Source organism: Stegodyphus dumicola, chromosome 1 (genome assembly GCF_044657685.1).
Source record: "Stegodyphus dumicola isolate Sdum_Otavi_A_Nest chromosome 1, ASM4465768v1".
NCBI lineage: Eukaryota > Metazoa > Arthropoda > Arachnida > Araneae > Eresidae > Stegodyphus > Stegodyphus dumicola.
The window spans coordinates 3,981,618-4,005,147 of NC_140768.1; the positions used below are offsets into that span (position 1 = coordinate 3,981,618).

Sequence of the window (23,530 nt, forward strand, 5' to 3'; positions counted from 1 at the left end):
GCCAGCAAAAAGCACAATACAGGAATTGATCGAAAAATGCGGCATACAGGATCTGTTCAAAATTCTCCCACTAAGAGACCACCATCTGTCTACATACCTGAACTAAAGAGGTAGATGCAGGACATAATGGCAAGAAGTCCTCGTAAGTCAACTAGGAAATAGAGTCAACAGGCTCCAGCGAGTGAAAGAAGTTGCGGACGTGTTTTAAGGGCGTTGAAGTTAAAACCGTACCAGATAAATGTTGTGCAACAACTGAGGAGCCTGACCTGCAGAAGATGGTGCATTCCTGTTCATGGCCGTTGAGGAATGTTGCCAGTGGATTCTTTTTTTGACTCCCTAATGCTCATCATGATTGAAGAGGCCCTGTTTCCACTTTTCTAGGTACGTAAATTCTCAAAACAATCGAGATTGGTCGACAGAAATTCCGCGCGCAACTCACCAGGAACCCTTGCGTGACGAGAAGATTAAGTTTGGTGTGCTATTTCCCACATACGTTTTGGGGCCCATATTCTTTGAGACCACAGTCAGTGCCATGTATTTTTGAGTCCTGGAAGAGTTTTATTCAAAAAAAAACAGAGAGACAAAAGAGGAGCATCAGTTATGTCGCTTTCAGCAGGACGGTTCAATAAGCCGCACGTCGGGTGTATCATTGCCCTTTGTTAATGAGATGTTTGCACCAGAGAGGACAATGAGCAAAACGTTGTGGCCTCCTCGGTCACCAGACTTGTCCACTGACTTGTACTTGTGGGGAATGCTAAAGAGTATATAACACAATTGAAGAACTCCATCCAGGATATCATCAATAGTATCACAACAAAAGAATTGAGAAGTGTGAAGGTGATTAATCATATTCGAAACATAACATTTCATGCTATGTGTTGACTTTGTTTAATCATTGATTACGTTCATCTTCTGATGTCTTATGAAAGGGCGGAACGGTTTTACTCACTGAACCCTGTACAATTGAATAAATGTAATCGTATTCGGCCCTTAAATGTAACTTTAACGGCATATACTAATGTACGATTTTGAAAATTGTTGCCAACACCAAAATGACTCTCTAATGCTGCTACACCACCATAAATACCGCACTTCAAATTTTACAAGCCCACCAGCGGCCGAGCGGTAATATCGCTGAACACTGGTAGTTCGGTCCGAGGTTCGAATCCTGCGAACGGGCTGGCTGCATGGGTGTTTTCGTGGTTTTCCCCATGTGTAACGTGTATACGAGCCAGTTTCCCTTAGAAAGTCCTCCACGAAAGGCATCCCTCCCCTTAGGCAGATAGCCCTAGTGTTCTTTGCCATAATTAAATACACCATTAGTACACATCAAATTTTACAGTAGATTCAAACGTCCCGAAGTTTCATCTTTATCTTTAATTTCACGTATAAATTCTAGTATATGGTACATCAAGATATGGTACCTAGTATATGGACATTATAATGAGCAACGCGACCACGCCGAAATACACTGCTGGCCACTCAAATTGCAACACCAAGAAAGACAAGAGATATCACAAAAAAATTTATTTAGTAGATACCATGTTGACCAAGTATTAAATGATTAAATTTATAGACTTCTGTGAAGTGTGGTTCCTTCCAGAATCAGTAGCCAGAGTACCCGCCATTGTTGGAGATCACCGCTGCCACATGCCTCTGCATTGATTCAAAGAGACTTTGGTTGTGTTCGTGGGTACAGAAGACCAAGCAGCTTCCACACGTTGCCAAAGTTGATCTGGGTCAATCGTTCAACAACCATGGACCACATGTTATATATCGGCGAAAGATCCGGAAAGCGAGCTGGCCAGAGAAGCAATTCAATCTGGCGATTAACGAAGAACCCTTGGGCAATGCGTGTGCCACATGTGGTCACTCATTATCCTGTTGAAATATGGCTGTGAGCAAGCCCTGAATGTAAGGAAGGACAACTGGCTCCAACACCTCGGAAATGTAGCGCTGGCTGTTTAAAGTACCGGCAATGCGTATTTGAGGAGTGCGAGAGTGATATCCAATACCGGCCCATACAATAATACCCGATGCAGGACCAGTGTGATGGTGCATAACGGAGCTGTTCAGCATCCTCTCTCCACAGCGTCTCCAGACTCGAATCCGACCATCGTGGTGTTGCAGACAGAAGCGTGACTCGTCAGTAAAGACAATTTCCTTCCATTCTGCCGGTCACATCCTTCTTTCATAGCACCATTGGTGGCGGAGAAGTCTGTGGTTCTGCGTCAAGGGTAGACGAAGCAATGGACGTCTTTCGGGCAGACCACTCTGCTGTAAACGGCGTCGAATGGTACGCGCAAACACTGGATGATGCGTTACAGACTGAATGTGCTGTGCTATGGTTCATGATTCGTGATGTGACTGAGCGATCCGTCACTGTCATGCGCACAATGTTCCTGTTATCACGTAAAGTGGTGCACTGACGTGCATGCGATCGAACACGTCGGTCCGTCGTACCCTCCTGCATCCAACGGTCACATATCCACATTAAAGTTGATTGGTTTCGTCCAACACGACTGCCGATTTTCCTGAAAGATAATCCACACTATCGGTAGGCCATTATCCTCCCTCTGTCGAACTCGGATACTTGATCAAACGATGATCGCTGTTTACTCCGAGGCATAATTGATCGTTTTTAAAAAAAAAAACCGCAAGAAAAACACAATTGCCGAACTTGAAATCGTCGAAAAACTCCAAGCCTAAATCTAAGTTGCGAAAAAACGCTAATTCTTCTATTTCCAGCCAAAGACCTCAGAGCATAACGCGAACTAGAGGTCAAAACTCCTAGCGGTTGATGTCTTCAGAGCCACCAGCGATGTCCGTCCGACGTCCGATAATGACCAGTAAACGCGGTATTTTGTCATTGACGACAATTTTAAAAATCGTGGCAAAGCCGTACCTTATACTAGGATTTAACGATTTCTTAGAGATCAGTAAAAATATATTATATTGTCGAATAAGAATTGATGGTAATACTCTTCGTTTCGTAATCTTAATGCGCAGTTCAAATCAGAAACGAAGTTAAGAGAGTTTTAATTTGAACGAAACAACTCCAGGGTTAATTCTGGGAGTTTGTTTCGTTCAAATGTAGACTTATTTTTATTTAGAATTCCACTTTTCGAGCATCAAAATATGGTTAAATGACCCTAAAATCATAAAATTGTGTTTCGCTGGATTTAATCGCTGCAGTAGCTGTAAAGTCAGATGTCCAAGAGAAGAATTTGTTTTCTTCACGGCGTAATTATAAGTCGAAATTATAAAGTGGCAACAAAGCAGATTGTACAGTGTTTACCTTATTTGAAGTTTGTAATGGTTAACCATCTGTTAATGCTAACTTTTATCCTTGAGTTTTTGTATATATTCCGTAGATGAAGCATTACTATATTACAAATTTTCAAATGAACTGATGACCCCAAAAGTTATTAGATCATAGCTTGCAAGTTTTTATGCTTCAGTAAGCATGATAACAGAATTTCGATATTCTTCCTTTTGAAAATTTTGTGTTCGGTACATTGTTTATTACATATATGCGAAATTTACACATTTATGATTATCAAGATCTGCAGTATTTATTTATTTTTTTTTAATGCTGCTTTTCTGAAATTTTTCTTTCGATATAAAATGTATATTGAATAATATTTTAGTAATTGTAACTTATAAAATCAAATCTTATGCATATACTACATTTTTTTAAAATGTAAAGATTCATAATTAAAGGTAGTTTTTAATTTTGTTCATTATCTGGTTTTTAATCATATAATTTTCACTTGACATATAAACTGTATCTTAAAGATTCATCTAATATTGTATAAATCAAGACACAAGAGAAACACGCCAACGTGGAAAATAAAACAGGCAAATCGACAACCTTGTATTCGTCGTTGATTTTGTCAATTTGCCTGTTTTATAATATTGTATATTTATATGATGACTATAAAGTGGTGCACAGAGAAAAATTCTGATTGGAGTTTCAGATGAGGGAGGCTTCAAGCAAAGAAATTCATTCTAAGTAGTTTTTTTCTATTAAACTAGGCAGAAATTATACTCTTTATTTTGCATTTCTCTGTTTTCTATGAGAGAGTATTAAGGATAAAATTTTGCAAATATTCACACTTTGTTTATTATATATATATAATTAGCCAATTCTGTATGTAATACATAAAGGGCAAATAGAATCTCTAATGACCCTACCAGTGTCCAAGCAGTTAATATTACTGAATAGTGGGAGTGTGACCCAGGTTTGATCGTAGGCAAATGGGATGGCTGCATGGTTGGTTTTCGAGTTTTCTCCATGTGTAATGTGAATACTAGCCTGTTTCCCCTTAGAAAGGTCCTTCATGAAGACATCCTTTTCCCTAGCGAAATAGTACATTTTTATTTTACCATATTGAAATAATCTGATCTTAAATTTGTTAATTAAAACAAACAAATGTATTTAATAATGGAAGCTTATCTTACCTAGAGCCAGTCTAACAGTTATAAATAGTGTGAAGTCCAAAACAAAGAGGATAAAAATGTGAGATCTTTCTTTTCTGCTCTGTAGTGAAGAGTCAACTACAGAGCAGAAAAGAAAGTGTTAATATTGTGAAACTAAAAAATTTTTCCACTCCTAAAGAAGCAGATCTGGTCATCCTCAGAACAGAGTTGTAGCTAGGGTTTTCAGTGCCCAGGGACAACTGAAGATTTCTTGCCCCCTACTGCTTGCCAAAGATGGAAACATTTAATTCTAAAATGTCGTAACATCAGTTTGGCGCCCCTTGGATTCTGCGCCTGGGGACAGATGCCCCCCTTGCCCCTCTCTAGCTGTGCCCCTGTCTCAGAATCAGTATATTTTTATTTAAAATCTACATCAAACTAAGACTGTTTTTGTTTAATTTACAATTTTATATCGTTATGTTTTTCTTCCAATTTGGCGAAAACTTAGGTACTGTTCTGTTATCCGGACTGGATGCAGAAATGTATGTATGTATATATAGATGGGTGTGTTCATGTATGCATGTATATATGTTTGTACTTCTGTAAGTCTTTATATACATACACATATATGTACATACATACACATGTCATATGTGCATATAAATTTCCTGATTCCAGGACCGATAAACGAAGAGTACTAAAGTTTACTTACAGAGAAGAAAAATAACATAAGTTTAATTATTTAATGAATACAAACTAAATCAAAGAAATTTTGATAATCTTTCTAATTTGTTGAATGAACAAAATATCATAGTTGGATTTAAAGACTGAATTACATAAATATGTTCTTATCAAACATTTAGTCTCTTGTTATTTATTTTCATTGTAATATTGAAATTACCCCATCTGAATTATGAATAAGAATTTTATTTGCTTTTGTATATTAAAATATTTCTAAAAATTATATTACTATTCTGTTTAATATTAAGTTATTTTCTCTTGATATGTAATTTAATTTTTTTTTTTGGGGGGGGAGGCAGATATTTATCAAATATAGTTTGAGTGTTGGTGATAATTTATAGTTTTCTCTTTTTCTAGGGCATGTCATCCACAGAAGATTCAGAGAATCAAAATGAAGAATTTTTATTGACTTTAGATACTATTCCACCAGAAATATTCCTTCATATTTGTTCTTTCTTAAGTGCAAAATTTGTCATTAATGTGCTTAGTCAGGTTTGCCAGAAATTCAAAGAAATTATAGAAAATGATACAACTTGGCGAATGAGAATTTCTGAAAAATGGCCAAGACAATATCCCATGATTGCAGGTTTGAAATTATATGATATTTATGCATTATGAATTTAAAATGTAAAATATATTGGAATACATTTTCTCAGATACCAGTTACATGTTTAAATTATTGTTTTTTTAAGTTAATCCATCTCTCAGTTTGTATCAATGTATGTAACTATATACAGCACCTGCTGGTTTTTAAAATCACTTCCATTCCAAATATATTTGCGTTTATTAAGCAGCTGAGTTTAGTAAATAGCAATTTCAACATTTTAAATTATGGTATCAAGTTTGAACTTATTTAATAAGTAACTAACAATTATACAAATAGCTGAATTATTAATTAAAAATTAATATTAAAATTTAACTATTTGGAAAATTTAGAATTGTTATATATATATATATATATATATATATATAAAATTATAGTTGCATACCTGATGAAATTTTAAACTTTTACAAAGATTTGCTTTGTCCATATTTGTTTCATATTGTTCTTCAACAATCTTTCAATTGTAGCTTCCAGTTTGTAAAACTGTTGGTAGCTTTTCTGATCTCCACCTTTCATTTCAAGAGTTCTTAGAGTTTGCAGTGCATTTCTTCATTTGGCTGAGGTTGGCATGTAATGACTTTGTATTGTATCACTTTCGCTGTTAGTTCCAGTTTCCACAGCTCTTTTAACTATTTCTGTAATATCATAGTCAGTGTTTTTATATGCTGTCTCAGTATTATCATCAGTGACAACATATTCTAAAAATGCATTTTTATAATTTCATTCACTAATGTCTGAAATATTAGAAATAACTTGCAATTCATCAGTGGCTTCTAAATAAAAACCCCATTTTCTAAAGCAATTTATAACTTTGTTTCGGGAGACTGTTTCTCATGTGTTGACTACAATATGCATTACAAGATATTGACTTGGTTATCTCTGCTGAATTTCATACATTTTCAAAGGATTCAATTTTTTTAAATCTTTTTTGGACACCTTTTCTGTAATGGCATTTGAAAGCTTTTACAGTACCTTGATTTAAAGGTAGAAGAGATGCTGAAGCTACCAGAACAGCATTTTTCTTTAAAACTCTCTTCCTCCATTGCTGACTCTCCCACTGTATAGCCAAATTTAGGGAAACTGTTCATTGCAGATTTTTTTGGGCACTCCCGAATTCCAGCTCTGCATCCCGTATGGATATGCATTCTATAAAATGTCCTGAAATTCACAATTTATACAAAGATCCATCAAAAATAATTTAGTTTCTATAATATCTCCATTCGTGGATCACATTGTTTTAATATAAATTACATTGCTGACACTGGGGCATGTAGTGATATGCCATATGAAGCATATTTGTATGTATGGAACAGTGGTGTAGCTAGGGTGGGGCAAGAGGAGACATTCGTCTCTGGGCGCAGCATCCAGGGGGTGTCAAATTGATGATACGCATTTTAGGATAAAATGTTTTCTATTCTTTGAACACAGAAAGGGGCACAAAATCTTTAGTTGTCCCCGGGTGCTGAAAACCTTAGCTACGCCTCTGGTATGGAATATGACATATCATCAGTATGTCAGCGGGCTGTTGGTGCGGAACTTTTCTACCAAACTGGTTGAGCCTATACTGCCACAGCATATCACCATGCCCAGCATATCACCAGAGAGCACCTGCCGAAGAACTGCCGTGCATTGCTGTTTTCACGCTCCTCAATATTCGCAATTTTTCGCGTAAGTCCTCATAATTAGGTTGAGTAAATCATACCATACTATTGAGGAAGCCAAGACGTGCGTTTTGATATATGGATTAAGCCTGTATCATCCATACGTAAAAAGTTATTAATTAATTTCTAGTTTACTCGTGGGAGCCCATTGTGTCCGCCATTGTTCATGCAAGGGAAGAACAACATGGCACTTTAGTCCATCATTTACTCTCAAGATTTATATCACCGGACGCGCAATCGTGTCAGGTTTTCCTTGGAACTATTTTCGTAGTGATCAGATTATTATTACTTTAATTACGTAAGATTATTTAGCTAGCACGTGGTGTGATGAGTCATCTGTGAAATTGCAGGAAAAAGTACGGTTTCATCCCTGAATGTATTGCTAACTATGACAAAGAGCTCCAAAGAGATAAGAAAAGCTGTTGATAACAAAAGGTACTAGTGGTTTCTTCATCAGGCAGTTTCTCCAGTTTTTACAGCCCTTTTTTTCATGAAAAAAAGATGACAACAATCAGCGGAAAATGACGATTAAGGATTTCTAAATTAAAAGATTCTCCGTCAAATAGTTCAGAAAATATAAAATTTGGCTTATTTTCTCCTTTCTACCCTGGAGGAAATCCCACCGCAGCAATCCCCACAAGGAAGGAATCTACAACGTTCCCCTTCCCCCCCAGGACCCTTACGAACAAAGAGCCTCTCCCACTACGTTTGCGGTTTTTACGACAGTGGATATTCCTCAATTGTGCAGTCACTCTTTATTCAATTAGAAAACGGAAACAGGACAGAGAAATTCCCTCTCAAGTCTTCCAGAGTACTTTAAAAGTGAACTTTGCATCTCTATCGGTCATCTACTTCAATTTTAGTGATTTTGGTGAAATTTTGATTTTAGTAAAAGCTTGTACAGAATCTATATTGTGTGATAAGATTAGTGTATCATTGTTTTCGCACTCTTTTCTTAACAAGAATTGAGAATTTTCTCTCTTGGAAATTGTCTAACTTACGGAAGAAGTACTGCTACCAAGGTAGGACTTTTTACTCTTTCGTCCCCGCTTCTCTTTCTCCTTGCTTCTGTAATTGATTAATTATACCACACGCATTGCATAGTTTAATAACAAACAGAGTTAATTGCTTAGTGTTTAAAGAGATGAATGAAGGTGCCTAATATTCCTTATTTTCTTAAGTGCTAAATAACGCAGTTGACTTAATATATATTCGGCCTAACATTTTTCATTTCATTTTACCAATGTTTTTAATAAGTTACATTCTTATATTAGTTACTTTTTTCATTTATTGCACTGAATAGAATCTATTTGTTCTTAACATTCTATTATTATGTTTGTACTTGTTTTTTGTTATATATTTTATATTTAACTCATCTAATCTGATTAGTAATTTATACTGGTATTATTCATCGTAAAAACAAAAAAAAAAAAAAAAAAAATTGGCTCTCTACGTATAGAAAGCATTTCCATTCAATTACCTCTGTACTACAACATTTCTCAGGAGTGTGTGCAACTTATCACAGTATAACTGTTCACAATTTATAATAGTAATTCCCTCATAGTCAGCTTCCAGCATGGCTCAAACTACACGTCCTTCGAGCCCAGTGTCCGTCAACTCGGAAAGTATGCTTTTACCACCGGAAAAAACAGCAACAGTACGCCAAGAACCGCGTATAAGAGCCGTAAATCTTTATCATGCATGTCTAGATCTAGCCAGTACTAGACGAGGCGGAAAACGCATCATCCCACCAGGAATGTCCACAAAGCTTAAAAAGATGCTCGATGAGCTCAGAGATATTGCTACAAGTAATGGGATCAGTAACGTAAGCGACGTTCCGTTTCCGATAGGTATTCCGCATCCCTCCCATGCTGTCACACGTCAGTGCGATGATTCCACCACAGACTTAATTAATACAGAAACAATGCCGTCATTATTAGAGGATAATAATGTTCCTAAAATTTCATATGCTGATGCTGTAGCAAAGGTACCAAGAAAAAATAACCCAACTATTTTGCTATACCCAAAGCTAGAGCTAAAATGCCATATTACAGAGAAACTAAATCAGATCCTTCCCCTCAAAGAAATAAATGCCAATATTGATTATATAGCAAATATTAAGAATGGAGGCATCGCGATCAGCAGCACTTCAAAGGAAGAACTCAACAAGATTACTAACGCCATAAACGTTTCCGAAGAAGCAAATAACTTAATAGAAATAAAATCACCAAGGGTTAAAAAACCGAAAATCTCAATCAATAATATCCCGAATACATTACCACCAAAATTAGTTCTCGAAGAACTAGTTGACCAACTAAGGATTGATAAAGAGGAGATTTCACCTCTCTTACACAAAAGGCAAAAACCCAAACACCATTAAGTGGGTTCTCGAATGCTCCCCTCGTACTCTATCCAAATGTATTGAACGTAGGAAAATTATAATTAATTGGAGCATTCTCCCAATCGCAGAATTCTACGGAGTGAGGAGATGCTACAGATGCCAAGATTTCTCACATTCTTGTAGTGCATGCAAATTTAGGACTTATTGCGCTTCCTGTGGCGGACCTCACTCCATAAGGAATTGCAAAGAAGACGTACCGGATTGTATCAACTGTAAACTGTTCAACTGCACATATGGAACCTACATCAATACTTCACATGCTGCATTCTCCCCCAAATGCCCATTATATCAGAGGGAAATCTCAAAAATTAAAGCTGCTGCAGTTTACACATCAAAGCAAGAAGAATAGTTAGCTTACTACCTAGTTTCTTTTAAGTTAATTTAAACTTTCCTTTCTGTACATGAATCCATCAAGTACTACCGCCGCCCTTTCAATTCCCCAATCTCAACTGTTTATGACAATTTTACACAATAATTCGCCTCCACAGGACAAGCTTAGAATTCTTCAAATAAACTTAGGCAGAGGAAAAAAGGCGTCAGAACAACTTAGTGAAGTAATTGAAAATAACAATCATGATGTAATTTGCATTACTGAGCCGTATTGCGTAAAAGGTGAAGTTAGATGCCTTCCCCTTCACTGGCAAATATTTCAATCTACTGAAAAGGATCCTCTAGTTAACCCACGTGCCAGTATTATAGTCACCAATACCAAATGGTCCCCTACAATTATATTAAGCCATAGAGATGTGATGACGATAAGTATTAACTGTAAATCAGAACAGCTATTAATTACTTCCATTTACTGCTCACCACGAGAGGATATGGGGCCGAATCTCCACACATTAGAAAATATCTTTAGTAATCTCAGAAGATCACAGCACGTGATTACAGGTGACTTCAATGCTCACCATCAAATGTGGCATTACAATAATACAGATAATAGAGGACATACACTAGCTGACTTTATTGCTACACACAATCTGTATATACATAACCTCTCTTCAGACACTCCTACATTTGAAACAACAAATGGTAAAGGATGGCCGGACTTGACACTGTCAACATTGAGTATCTCCAATAAAATACAAGAATGGAAAGTTCTTGATGATCCAAGCCACTCAGATCATAACTACATTTCATTTGAATTATCAGAAGAAATCCCCGACCTCAAATTAAGAAGATTTTCAATCTCAAAGCAAAAAGCAAGGCAATTTGGAAGAAAAATCTCCACATGTCTTCAGTATGCGGAGAAACTTATAGATAAATGCACATCACCCGATGCAGTCCATGATTTAATGGAAACAATTATCAAAACAATACAGGAGACAGCGACCAACACATTTAAACTCCGCAACAACAACAAGATTACGAAGACTAACTGGTGGACAAAGGAATTAAGACGTGAAAAGCAACATACAAGGGCCCTTCGTAGAAAAATGAAAAGTGCTCCGGAAGGGTTGAAAATGGAAATATGGATAAAATACAAGCAACAATTGGCAAATTACAAAAAGAAAATAACTGAAGCAAAATTAAGCAGCTGGAAGAATTACTGCTGTAGTAATAAAGATACTTACGGCCAGCTGTATAAAATGGCTACAAGTAAAGTTTTTAGTCCCGCACATATTGGTCTTTCGAGAGATCAACTCTCACATAACAGCCAGCTTGGTAATGTCACTGAAAAGATTCTCAACAATATTCTAGATGTTGTCTTCCTAAAAGATAACGCAGAAGATGATGGCCACTCACATTCCGATATTAGATACAATAATACCGCTCCAAATACTCCAGACGATGTGGAATTCCACTCACAAGAAATTTCAAAAATTATTAAGTATCTTCCGAATAATAAAGCTCCGGGACCTGACGGATTAGACAACAGGATTATTAAGATAATTCACCACTCAATGCCTTTTCTGTTCCACAAACTACTAAACCTCTGCCTCAAATTTTATGTCTTCCCGAATTGTCTCAAACAGGGACAAACAATACTATTCAAGAAAAATAATAAAGATCCTACGGATCCGGAAGCCTTCAGACCAATCAACCTCTTACCTGCAATAGGTAAACTTCTGGAACGTGCAATCGCGGGCAGATTACGCCACCACTTAGAGAAAAACGAAACCATAAGCCCCAACCAATACGGCTTCAGATCTCTCAAATCTACATCACATGCGATAGTAGAACTTCAAGAGCAGATCCGTAGGAATAAATCTTCAGCTCTCCATACAGCACTACTCTGCATGGATCTCAAAAATGCGTTTGACTCCGTGTGGTGGCCTGGTATCCTTGAAGCCTTGCGCAACATTAAATGCCCTCAGAACATATTCAAGCTAATGAATAGTTTCCTAACAAACAGAGCAACGATAATCATCAGCAACAACTGTATAGTAGAAAGAAGAATAACGAGGGGCTGTCCACAGGGTTCTTGTCTAAGTGCAGACCTGTGGAACATCACCTTCAATTATATCACCTCCTACAAGTGGCCGGACCATACAAAGCTCATCGCCTTTGCCGACGATGTGGCCTTTGTAACAAATGGGCATTCAAGAGACATACTAGAAAAGAATAGTAACGAGACTCTCTCCATATTCCAATCACTCTGCGTCAATCAAAAACTAATAATTTCAGAGTCTAAATCACATATTATTTTATTTCCAAAACCGGGCAAATCGCTACAAAGGCTACCTTGCATTAAAATCAATAATAGAAGAATCAAGATCTCAAAAGAAATCAAATTTCTTGGATTGAAAATTGATCAAAAGTTTTCTTGGATCCCACACCTCATGGAAATTCGGAAGAAGACCCAAACTATTTCTAGAGCCCTCGCGAGGATGCAAGGCACAACGTGGGGCCTCAAGTCGAGGATGCAAAACATTCTCTATAATACCGTGATCGAAAAAATAATCCTCTACGGGGCATCAGCATGGACTCACCCTATGACAGTGAAAAAGAAAAGACTCTTAGCTTCGATCCAACGCCCCTTCCTCTTACAAATAGCAAAAGCATACAGAACTACCTCAACGGCAGCTCTCTGTGTATTAACAGGAATCCCACCCCTCCACCTGAAAGCAAAAGAAGATGCAGACTTAGCCACGTTATTCCACCTCAAGAAAAACATAGAGGTAGAAGATCAAAACCTGTGCCCTCTTGATTTTGAACAGCCACGAAATCCTTACCTAAGACACCCTGCAGTACATGCAAAACTCAGAATATCTACAAAAGAAGACACCCTCAGTGTACCTTCATTTCCAGTCGTGTACACAGATGGTTCAAAGTTAAACGAAGAAGTAGGATGCGCATTCTTTGCACTCCTCTCAGAACAAGAAACAACAGAATGGAAAGGACACCTAAGGAACAACAACAGCGTTTTCCAAGCTGAGCTTTCAGCCATAAAACACGCTATTCTGTGGTCTCATCAAAAGCATCTAACATATGTTACCATCTACAGTGATAGCCAAGCGGCAATTAAAGCTGTCGATGATGCAAGAAACAAATCATCAATAGTGCAAGATATCTACGATTTATTATCACAGCGCAAGAGAACATCTATAAAAATAAAGTGGGTAAAAGCGCATGCTGGACAAGCCCAAAATGAAAGGGCAGACGCGCTTGCTAAAAATGCAGCTCAAGACCCATCTCTACCTCCAATCAATGTCCCATTCCCTAAATCGTATGTGAAACATATGTTGAAAAAAATTACATTAAAAAAATGGCAAACTGAATGGGAAAATGCAGAAGTAGGTAGAAGGCTTTTCAACTTCTACAAGAAACCCACATATGATCCAATCTCTTATAACTTCTTCATCAACATATTCTTATCTGGACATGGTCCTTTCCCCACGTACTACTTTGCACGAAATTTGAGCGATTCAGACAAGTGCGTATGTGGGGAAAAGGGAGACCCAGAACACTATGTTTTCAAGTGCCAGCTCACAAAAGAGCTACACTGCAAAGGAAGGTCACAAATTACGCCTGAGTACATTAAATGCATGCTAACGATACCTCAATTACAACAAAAGGTTTCCTTGATTATGAAGAAACTTTTTGCATATAAAAGAGAAGACATATGTCAAGATGCTATCACATCTGTATAAATACCTCTTATTCTACAACTTGCAAAAATAATGCAAGATTTCAGAAATATTGCAAGTGTCTGAAACAGGCTAAATATGGTATAAACAGTTTTTATAAAATAGTTACATTAAGAATTTGGACTGTATTAATGTAATAATTAAATCATTAATTAAAAAATAATATAAATAATATATGACTCTATTAGATATATTAGTGTTAATGTAAGTATTATGTGATTTTCTAATGTATATTTTCTGTATTTATGATACATTAATTTACAAAAATAATAATGTAAGATTTCAGTGCTGATGCATTTGTGTGTAACAAGTTAAAAAAAATGAAAGGAAATGTATTAATAAGAGAATTCGCCTTAGTAATTCAACTAAGTGTGATAAAGTGCCCAAAAAAAAGAAAAAAAAAAAAATCCTTCAATTAGCTCCTTAAAATGATGTTTATTTTAATTCGATGTAACTAGATATACTAATGTAAATATATTGTTTGTATGAAGTACAATGTACAATGAAAGTTTGTATGTATGTTCGAAGTCATTATGTTATTTCAATCTGCCATAATCCAACTTTTGTTAATAGGTTAATTTCTTTGCAATAATTGTATACTATGTCTTTGTAATTGTATATTCAATACGTAAGTCTAATATTAATGTAAAATTACTATGTAAATGTCTTGGTAGACTAGCATCCGATGCGGGCCAACTAAAAGCCCAACGGGGTACAGTAGTGCGGCGGAGCAACACCTGTAAAAGTCACTGACGAAGTTCTGGTGCTCCGTCCACTTTTCCCTGTCCTCTGTCCCTGCCACAGCATATCAACCTTGTGGCAGTAATAAATCATTAAGCTTGACTAATACGTTTCTCTTTATGTAGTACCACATCTGCACTTACGACATAGTATATGTGTGTGGTGATATGGTCAGGAAGCATTATCTTAGGAAACCGCTGAATGATAGGATAGGTTAACGACTCTTCGTTCTCTCACGAGCTCTTGGACTATGTACATATATTCATTGACATTTGCCTCTCACCTGACTCAAACAACCAGCCGCATAGCTCATGGGCTCCTGACATCAAGATATTGATCCTCCAATTCCCATGACCTTCAAATGTATATATTTGAAGGTCATAGGAATTGAAAGATTATGTCATCAGTTAAAACACGTGCTGCTGGTTTAATTGATATTTAGAGTTGTTTTTAGAGGCTAAAAAAACAGAGTACTTTACAAAAGTATAATAGTTTTAACTTAGCACAATAATTCAAATTGTATACATTAAATTGTTTTTATTATTATTTCTTTCAAATGGCAGGCAAGAAAAGAAGTTGTAAATTTAATTATGATATGGAAAAAGAATTTCCTTTTGTGAAGTGGACAAAAATTGATTATAATGTTCTGTGCTTTCAGTGCAATTAAACATTTTCATTTATTTACGGTGGACAAAATGCCATTACATAACGCATTTAGTCCGAAAAATATAAGTAGGTAAATCAAGCAACAGCGTCTCGAACAATACCCAAATTAAAAATGAATTAAGAGGCTATTACTAAATTATAAAACTTATTTACATATATTTTATATCTGTAATGATATATGTATAAATATATATATGAAATGTAGAATCTCATACATTATTTATGTTGTGCAGCCGGGGCAACAGGAATGAGACAAATTTTCGAATATAAAGTGATACGTTTATTTTAGCATCCATCTCACAAGCGTTCCTCCTGTACCTTGAGAGAGAAGCCCTATTTATAGATATGTGTGCATCATGGTGCTCATCCAATCAGCGATATTAATTTAAATCATGAGGTGACGCTATCTCCTCATCAGGCGTGTTCATAAGGACTTTATGTAATATGACAAATTTATGAGTTTGGCGATTTGGCGGGCGCCAACAGGTTACTATATAATGAAGAAAGGATTTCGCCAAAATTTAGGAACAGGGATGCAATTTAGGTAAAGAATCGCCAACACATTATTAAGCAATATGGTTAGAATTTAATTTAATCAGTCGATTTAAAAATATCATTACATATACGTATATAATGATCAGTTGTTTTCTCAATTATTTGCATAGATATGCATATCAATTAATCTCTTAATTTCAGTAATCATTTTCTAAACTGATATTTTATCTTTAATTACTTACAAAGGCAAACATTTCATTCTCCCATTTGTGTACAGCCTTTAAATATGACCTGAAATTTTAATATTTTATATTAAAATCTGAGGTCAATATCTTGATCAATTTTTGTTGTACAGAAATCATGCTTGTTTTATTTTATTTTTCATAATGAGTACAACATTTTCCTGTAAGTAAGGGACAGAGAAACATAAAGTTAAGATTTTGTATTTTTTACAGAATTTATTTCATAAATTTAAAATTGTAAGAACATATATTTGTATCATTTTAAACATTTTTATAACTGGAAGTATATGTTTGCAATCAGTGGCTTTGAAAATAAAGGCTAGGTAAGGACATTTTTGGTAACAAAATGTGGACACACTACAGTTTTTAAATAGGTCTTTTTGTATCCAGGTGATAGTAGAATTCCAGGAGCTAGTACCAATAGAACTTTAGAGGTGTATATTTTATATTATGACAATAATGCTGACAAAATTTGAAACTATTAACTTTTTCTAGATACATTAGAGTCCTGCAGACTCAGCATAATATGTACTGAGAGATTGAGGAGTTTCTGAAAAGTGGAATTTTATAGAATAAGGAGTGGGTTTTTCAGAACTCTTAATATTTAACTATAAAATACTGTAGACATTTGTAACACAATATTGGACGTGGAAAAGTACAGGATACAGTTAAATTAATGTAGTTTTTTTATGTCAAGTTCTACAAATACCCTAAGAAAATTGAGTAGAAAAACTTAAGTGCTGCTTGAATGCTGAATCCCAAGATTGTAACTCTCTCCTTGCTTCTTTTGTAGCCGAGTGCTGATATTTCTTCTCTGGATGCCACATCTCATCACAATTATAAATTAGATCTCCAGATATACCCACCTTTTCAATTAGTTTGTGAAAATTATCCTTGAATATTGCAGCATTTCCCAAGTTAGCAGATAGCTTTTCCCCACAAATGTTTAACTGTCAATGACATTTGTCGAGCCAGCCAGCACTAGGAGTAAATCCAGGCTCTCCTTCTCAAAATTCATCATAAAATTTTAGGGCTTTCTCTTGTAAAATTTGTCCTGAAATGGGTGTTCCCCTTGCTGCCTGAACCATAAATAAAGCACCTCACGCTGTTTTTCACATTTACCACCCTTCATACCTTCTCTTTCCTTTAAACTATCCTTACATGCTCTTTTCACACACCAAGATTCAATTTCAGACCTCTTATTTTTCCACCCTATCAAAGTAGTCTGTTCAAGACCTAAATCCATGGTAATTTTGTTTACACTTTCCCCTTTATCTAGTCTCATTGAGGCATCTAGTTTCATTTCGATTGTCATGCTAGTTTCTTTTCTTTTTGAATGACATTTTCACTTCACAGAATATCAAAAGTTCCAAAAAATATGTTAACACTTATATGCCTGGATGTGAACTGAGGAATGATACCCGCAATGAACTGGTGTGAGTTTAGTATGCAATAAGATGCAGTCACTAAACTTCAGACAAGTCTTCTAATGTTTTGCAACAATAGAAGGGAATGTGAGCCAGTGGCCAGCTGCTACGTCACTTTCTTCATATCTTCGAAAGATGCAAACAGAGCTGTTAAGTAGTACAACATATCTTGAAATTTGTTAAGCAGTTCCAAGAATTAATAGCACAATGCGAAAATGGCAAAAATTACAGAAAAGAACACTCAAATCTTTGAACAGAACAAGATAGACATGCACATAAATAATAATTATATGTACTATATGTTGTATTTGCTCTGTTTGGGCAAGAGATATCTTAAGAAAAATTCCTAAAATGTTGTCGAGTTATACAGAATGTCGATATATAGGGAGTCGAGTTTGTGGGATCTTACTGTACCATAAACTTTGAGACCTTATTAATATCTCACCTCAGTGGTTGAATGATTAAAATCACTGAATGCTGATAGTTCAACCTGAGTTAAAATCTAGGAGGACAATCTGATTGCTTGGATGTTTTTTCTGCTTTTCCCCAGGAGCTACTTTTTCTTAAAATGTGTACCACAAAGGCATCCCTACCCTTAGGTCGATAGCCATCAGGTGCTGTGCCATATTCTAATAACCTAGTTTTATCAGTTTTTTGGTGCGAAACAAAAACTGTAATATTTCTGATATCCACTGTCATTTCTGCTATATACAAGATATCAAAACTTTACCTTTAGTCAAGTCTTTGCTATAAGTAAAATTTGATGTTTGCTGGGTATTTGTTATGCATATTAATTTGTTTTTTAAATGAAATAACTCCTGCTTTTTAAACTATTTTGATAGGCAAACATGGACTATTTTACTATTTTGGAGGATTTATATGCTTGGACATATATTTCAAGATTTATTGTATTGTATATGAATTTCTTAGTTAACTTGAAGCAAATAAATAACTTATAGTGTGATTAAATATAAAGTTTAAAATGTCACATCTACATGAAAAACTTTATATCTAATCTTGTATGAGAAAAGCACTATTTTATTTCTAATTTCTGTAATGGCAGTATATTGATTACTTTGTTAGTTATGGTTTTTTTTTTAATCCTCTTTGTTTTACTTTTAAGAGGCTTTTATATTTTTAAATTTCTTTTTGAGATGCCATAAAAATTTTATGGGTACTTTCTGATTAATCCTCCTTCCCCCGAAAAGCCGGCAACGAATTGGTGGTTGATTTTTTGCCACGTTAATTTTCAAAAGGCAACAGCATTTTGAAAATGACAGTGCACAAAGAATTTTAAGACAAAAAACACCTTTTTCAGGAACTTTTTGTGTAATTTTTTTTTTTTTTTGTGTGTGTGTGTGTGTGTGTGTGTGTGTCTTCAACCTTTCACGCCCAAGGGCCACATCAATAAATTCACAAAGATCAGCGGGCCACGTGTCTGTCAAAAAATAGTCTAATCAAAAAATTTATAAAAAAAAAGGGAGGTTTGTTTTGCAAGACTACAATTGATTTTAGGCAGAGAGATAGTGTTACAGATTTGTATATATATACATTGGTTCCAAAAAGTCAAATAGAAATCGAATTAAAATGTTTTGCAGCTTTTTTTAACTATGAAAAAAGCATAAAGATGATTGTACAGAATGATGTTACAAAATGCATTTACAATAAAAAAAGAAAAAAAACTTAAATTACTGGCAGGAAATGGTAGTTACTTTAGTTTTAATGTGAAATTTGACATTGCTTTTGCTTGATTAAAGTTTCAATATCTGATTTAATCTGTGTTGTTGCAATTTGTAAATTTTCCTCCAAACAGTCTGTCAGCCGTGTTCTTGTTTTTGATTTTAGGATTTTCATTTTACTAAAAAGCTGTTCGCATATGTAGGTACTGCCAAAGATTAAAGACATGAAGAGTGCATGTTTACGAATTCCTGGATACTTGTCTTTCCTCACGCACTTCGAATAAAAATAAATTAATGTAAGATTTTCAAGAAACTTGCATTTTACTGCAGTCACACTGTAAATCTATAAATTCTAATTGAAGTTCAGGTGGAACACTTCCAATATCTACTGAAAATGGCAAGGAGAACATTCGGATAAGAATTTCATTTTCACCAAAATCGGATTTTGAATTCCTCTTTCAAATTTGAAATGCATTGTGCATAATTATTTGAATTCCATGTTATAGAGTTCTTCACGCACTCCATCGATTTTGTAAAAGTGAGTGGAATTTTTGTTTAGCAACTGACTTTCCCACAGGATTAATTTTGTCTCAAAAGCTTTCACAAAGTAATAAAGATTATGAACAAGTAGATCTTTTCCCAGTAAGCGGTAGTTCAAATCATTGAGATGACCTGTAATATCGGCAAGAAATGCAAAGTCTCTCAAGTCATCACTGAACTCGTGAATAGATTTCCCTTTAGATTCCATGAATTGTTGAACTTCACTCTTCAAAGAAAACAGGCGCTGAAGCATCTTTCCTCGGCTCAACTAGCATACTTCTGCATAATAACCACATTCAGCTTCAACACCATATTCAGCAATGTCATCATATTCAGCTTTCAAATCACTCAAGAAACTGTTGAAATTGCCTGTGGTTAAGTCCTTTAGACTGAATGAAATTACCGTATTTGACGGCATATAAGACGCACTTTTTTTCCTAAATTTGGTCTCAAAAAAGTTACCTGCGTCTTATATGTGAAGGTAATTGCATTCAATAATTGTTTATTTGGCTTTTACGAAATGTGAGAACTAAAAGAAACCACGCTATTGAAACTTTTTTTTCCTTGTGTGTGGCCGTCTAAATAAGGGTGCGTCTTATATGCCGTCAAATACGGTAACCACTTTTACAACAACATTCATCACATGTTCAAAGTTTGAGAAGGACTTCTTGTACAAATTTTCTTGGTAGATTATGTAGTGAAAAGTCATCATAGTATTATTTACACTTTCCTTTACATCAGATTTGAGTAATGTTGTTACTTCTATTTTCTCTCCAGTCATAGATTTAGCACCATCCGTGGTTATAGCAGATATATTACTGAAATCAACATTACATTTATCCAAAGTTTGTGTCAGACTCTAATACAAATCTGTTCCTCATGTTGTACCTTTAAGTGCAACTGGCTAATTCCTTTACAATTGTGAAATCTCTATCAACGCTACGAATAAAAATGGCGGCTTATGTAGTATCTGTTGATTCATCCATTGTTACAGAATAAAACTCAAATTTTTTGCATTTGGATTTTAACTTCGTGAATATGCCTGTTGCGAGATCCTCTATGCACCTTGCTACCGTCAAACCAGACAAGCTAATATTCAATATGATCTGAGCCTGTGATAGACAAAGCACATCAACTGCACTCTGAAGACAAAGTTTTGCAAATTCTCCATAAGCAAAGGGTTTTTAGCAATTTTTTCTGCAATCATGTAACTAACACTATTTTCATATTTTTCATTCGCTGTGGTGAAGAAAGTCTGCTGAAAATTTAGTTTTGATTTTAATTCACTCACCTTATCACTTTGAAAGTGACCTTCCAATGCAGAATATTTCTCACTGTGCTTAGTATTATAATGTCTCTTAATGTTGTATTCCCTAATCACAGCTACACTGATGCTGCAAATGAGGCAAACTGCCTAACATTCATCATTTTCAGAAAATTTTATCTCAAATGATATCAGGCATGTCAATAAAATGTTTTATATACCAAGAATAAGAGAAAAAAAAATGTCTTTTTTTAACTACAAGAAGCTGACAAGGCAATTTTTCTTGAAATCAAAATTTCTTAAAATTCTTCAATTTTTCTTCCAATTGAAATGTGGGGCCATTAAAATGCCTTCAGTGGGCCACTGGTTGAAGACCCCTACCTTACAAGAAAGACAAACACTTGGTGCAAAAACAAATGATAATCAGAAAAGATCAAATTGAAAGTGGAAAACTGGGCATGATGTGCACATGTCTATCTCGGTTGCCACATTAAATACATTTGGCATCATGGATTGCTTCTTTTGGTGGCATAAGTGCATTCATTACCTCGGGAATACTTTTTAGGGGTGCGGATAGTCAGAAAGAAACCATTTATCAAAAATAGTTCATTTGCATAATTACTGTTTTTATTCATTTGTTTATTGATAAGCTGACAGCAGTTTTGACTGGAAAGAAGCATGTATTTCTAGAGAAGAGCATTATCACCTTTGGAAAAATTCAGGCGAAAGTATGAAAAGATACCACTTAAGTGATGCTCATTTTGGGTCAGTTAATGTTGTACAGTTGTTGGAGGTGAGTTTTGTTAATTTAGCTTTAAAAGTTTATATATATATATATAGTACTAGTAAATTTTGATGAAGTTAAAACTAAAACTAAAAGGCAAAAAACTATTAGCAAGTAGAGAACATTTTTTTTACTCATTTCATTAAAAGCTTCCTAAGTTAAATAAGTCTCTGCATATTGAAACTGCTGTAAGTTAAAAAAGAAATTCCCCGCAAAATTAATTAATTTATTTAAATAATAATACATAGTGGTAAAATAAAATACAAAAAGAAAATAAACTGCATTATTATTTTAAAAATTCAAAAACAAAAGTTTAAGATCTTGGATTTCAAGTATATTTGCACTATTTTGCCTTTAATAGTTAAAATTCAGAAATTTTAGGTGTTTGTAGCAGTTATGTAAATAATATGAAAAGCACTCCAAATATGAGATAATATATGTATGTACTTGTGACCCAGTGTCAACTGTATAATAAGCTAATTAACCAAACTTATCTGTAAATATATACAGTCAAAAATCTTTAATCCGGAATAATCTATAATCCGGACCTCAAAGCTACAAACTTTCTGCGCATGCGTAAGTGCATATATGCATTTATGCATGCACATAATACCTTTACGCATGCGCATAAAATGTTTACGCATGCGCATTTAATGTATAACGGACGGTATAAGCTAAGCTAAAATTATCTAATTATCTATTTCAGTTAATGTTGATGATTGCGTTGTTCCTTAATTTTCGAATTTGATCCGGCTTATTATTTTTTGCAGACTGTAAGAGCAATACTATAAAAGTAAGCTTGAACTTTCGATTATGTCAAATAGAATTTCCGATTCTGGAGCTGCCAAAGGATCTACAAAGTGAAAGCATGTTTCGATGTCCATGAAATAAAAAGTGTAATTGCTGCAAAAAATGAATAAAGGCAAAAATGGATAAATGGATCCTTTGTTTCTCTCACCATTCCGAAATCTGTTTATCACTTTCACGCTGCTCTACGGGGGTAGGGGGGAATGTCGCGGCGTGAAATGAACTGGAAGTTGATCTGTCAGCACTATCCTTATCTTCACGGCAGATGTTTTTATTTTATTCGGCTTATAATTTCTTACTAAATGTAGTATTTCATCTCGATGTACTCCGTCTTTGATATGATTTAAATCAAATTCTTCGTCATTATAAATATCACGAATACACATCAAATAGTTTTTTGGTTGCAATTTTCTAATTTCGACTATGTGTAATGTATGCTTTATGCATGCGCGCGTTGCAAAAAATGTTTAATAAACAAATCAAAATTAAGCTTTTTTTTTTTTTTTTTTTTTTTTTTTTTTTTTTGTGAATTTTGATACCCTTTAGATCATAATTGCTCCTTATTTCATAAATTACAGTTTCATATTTTTAATTTTATAATTTTGCATGCCATCTTAACAGATTTAAACTGATGATCTATAATTCGGAAAAACCGATAATATGGAATCGCCGAAGTCCCGACGAGTCCATTAAAGACTTTTGACTGTATAGTGCATTTTGCAATTCTTGCATTTCTGTGTTTTTATTTATTCATTTACATAATCAATAACATTGCGATAAAATTGGGTAGTAGTTACAACTGATATGGGAAACTTTGCAAATTTTAGCAATTGGTAGGTATAGCTGTACTAATCAGTATAAGTTTATTATTACTACTGAGACAGGTAAGATTTTTTAGAATATTTTAAGAGAAAAAGAAGTCATCTTACATTAGCATTTACATCAGCCGTTATAGTGGTTAATAT

At 34.9% G+C, this 23,530-nt stretch overlaps 1 protein-coding gene across 2 annotated transcripts in view; it reads left to right on the forward strand.

The window, feature by feature from the left end:
- The first annotated feature begins 3,263 nt into the window (after positions 1 to 3,263).
- The window catches only part of LOC118192171 (F-box/WD repeat-containing protein 9-like), a 51,545-nt gene continuing 31,278 nt past the window's right edge, over positions 3,264 to 23,530 (forward strand). Inside the window, exons 1-3 of one of the 2 annotated variants that reach the window (XM_035363067.2) lie at positions 3,264 to 3,460; positions 5,521 to 5,749; positions 21,625 to 21,767. In XM_035363067.2, the coding sequence (XP_035218958.1) occupies positions 5,524 to 5,749; positions 21,625 to 21,767 (369 nt within the window). In that variant the 5' untranslated portion in view covers positions 3,264 to 3,460; positions 5,521 to 5,523. Of the gene's footprint in view, positions 3,461 to 5,520; positions 5,750 to 21,624; positions 21,768 to 23,530 lie in introns of those variants that run through there. The other variant, XM_085812380.1, reaches the window with a different exon arrangement.